This window comes from Leptodactylus fuscus, chromosome 5 (assembly GCF_031893055.1).
Source record: "Leptodactylus fuscus isolate aLepFus1 chromosome 5, aLepFus1.hap2, whole genome shotgun sequence".
In the NCBI taxonomy this organism is placed as follows: Eukaryota; Metazoa; Chordata; class Amphibia; order Anura; family Leptodactylidae; genus Leptodactylus; species Leptodactylus fuscus.
In genome coordinates this window covers 27,618,655-27,621,105 of record NC_134269.1, presented here as the reverse complement: position 1 = coordinate 27,621,105, position 2,451 = coordinate 27,618,655, and the positions used below count along the sequence as shown (strand labels likewise).

The 2,451-nt window shown below is 42.0% G+C and overlaps 1 protein-coding gene across 1 annotated transcript; it reads left to right on the top strand.

Moving 5' to 3' along the window:
* Positions 1–338: 338 nt before the first annotated feature.
* LOC142202881 (olfactory receptor 1F1-like) lies at positions 339–1,271 on the top strand. The gene has a single exon (XM_075273232.1). The coding sequence runs from the start codon at positions 339–341 to the stop codon at positions 1,269–1,271; it is 933 nt and encodes a 310-aa protein (XP_075129333.1).
* The last annotated feature ends 1,180 nt before the right edge of the window (positions 1,272–2,451 follow it).

The following is a 2,451-nucleotide window of genomic DNA, read 5'->3' as shown; positions in this document are numbered from 1 at the left end:
TCACAGTCTCCAGATGCACCAGGACATCAGCAGAGTAACGGCAGAGATCGGGAAGGGTAGGGGTAACAGGAAAGTTGAGGAGAATTAGAAATGGAACTGCCCCTTCTCCTATCAGCCGCACTGCTGCTCATCATCATTCAAGGAAGCGGTGGCTGGCTGGGGTCAGCAAGGGGGTAGTTTTAACTGTAAGTACCCCCATTATATGCCACTGTGAAATGCTAATGATGGTGTGCCTGTGTAACTAAATCTCCGCAATCTTTGTTCTATCACATAGGTGTGGATCTGCTAAATTATTCCAAATTATATATCTAAAAAACAATTTTTCAAATTTTTCCAGGATGGTTACCAATTCCAAAAACAATACATTAAATGATGAATTCTACATCTTGGCTTTTCCCACCAACAAACTCTTCTGGCTGGTTCTTTTCATTGCATTTTTACTGTTGTTCTTAATGGCAATCTTGGGGAACTTGCTTATTACTCTTCTTATATGGCTGACGCCTTGTCTTCACACTCCTATGTATTTTTTCCTATGCAATTTATCGATCCAAGATATAATTCATGTTTCCGCCACCTTGCCAAAATTATTGGCTATCACACTGACCGATAACCATTACATTTCGTTCGTAGGTTGCTTAACCCAACTTTTCATGTTTGCATTATGTGTAGATACTGATTTTTTCCTCCTTACCTCAATGGCTTATGATCGGTACGTAGCAATTTGTGTTCCACTCCAATACTCCCGTATTATGAATTTCAAGATTTGCCTAATTTTGGCCGCCATGTCTTGGACCGTGAGTGGCTGGAATGCATTAATGTATACTTTCTTAATGTCACATTTATCCTTCTGCCATGCTTGTGAGATAAACCATTTCTTTTGCGACATGAAGGCCATGTTGAAGGTTTCTAAAGGAGATTCTGCTCACATTAAGATTATTCTTTATGTTGAATGTGTTCTCTTTGGTTTTATGCCATTTCTTCTTATTTTGACCTCTTATGTACATATCATATTCATCATTCTGAAGATTCGTACAAGGGCTGGAAGAATGAAGACCTTCTCAAGTTGCTCCTCACACATTATCACTGTTCTTCTCTTCTGCGGATCGTCCCTCAGTCAGTATATGAAGCCTGAGTCCATAAATTATGAAGAACAAGACAAAATTCTCTCTTTGCTATACATTGCAGTTGTTCCAATGTTAAATCCTTTAGTGTACAGTCTGAGGAACAAAGAGGTTTTAAAAATCTTGAGAAAAATAGTTAAACTTCAATGATCTTCAGATTAAATTTTCATTGAGAACAAAGCATTTCATTTATATAGTCTGTGAAAATGCAATAAACGTCATCGAACAATTGACTCAAAGTGTAACGTCTCTGCCTGTTCGGGTGACTGCGCCACACTCTGCTCGCATGCTGCGGTGCAGGAGGCGTGTGCAGTTTCATTCCTTACTTAGAGTTTTTGGTTGCACTGTTTGAACACAGCTCTAGTTTGGTAATTAATTTTCCACCACACCCGTCTGCCTTCACCTTCATTTCCCTCTGCTCCTCTAATGGTTAAATTTAGTCTTGCCCTGTAATTGACAGCCGGCCTTCCTAGCAGGTCCAGGGTGGGTTCATCCCCCCTATTTATGCTTGGTTCACATTGACACTCGTGCTTACTATTGCCTTGTGCTTGCTGGCTTTCTCTTGCTGCTTAGTTACTTGTATTCTTTATCCTGACCTTGGCTTTCCCTATTGACTATTCTTTTGGACTTCGATTTGGTACTGCATTGCTCAACTGTTACCAAACTCTGGCTAGCTGACCTCCCATTGTTGTCGTATGTCTTGTCTGCATTTTGTGTGTCACGTATATAGGAAGGGATCGTCTCCAAGTTGCCGCCTATTACATAGGATAGGACCAGGCAAGCAGGAAGGGACATTGGGGGGTTTCAGCTTAGGGCTCACTATCTCTTGTGCTCCTTCCCAGGGTTTCTAGCATCTACTGGGAAATTGCTGTCCTAGCAATTCCCTAACATACTAGCAAGCCATAAAACCTACTGCCATTGCTTCCCTACAGATAAGCATGGATCCTATTCAGGGCCTTGCAGCCAAGTTGGATGGATTGGCAGGCCTGTTAGCTGAGCTAGCTAAACAGGTTCAGACACTTACTGAGGCTGCTGCATCATCCCCAGCAGATTCTTCACCTTATAAGGTCAAGATGTTACTCTCGGATCGTTTCTCAGGGGACCGTGAAAAATTTTAGACCTTCAGGGAGTCTTGTCGTCTGTACTTTCGCATTAATCCACATGTGACTCAGGCCCAAATGGTGGGAGTGGTTATATCTCTGCTACAGGGGAATCTACAAGCTTGGGCCCTTAAACTCCCTCCTGAGGCTTAGGAGTGGTTAATAGAGATGAGCGAGTAGTACTCGATTGAGTAGGTATTCCATCGAATACTACGGTATTCAAAATACTC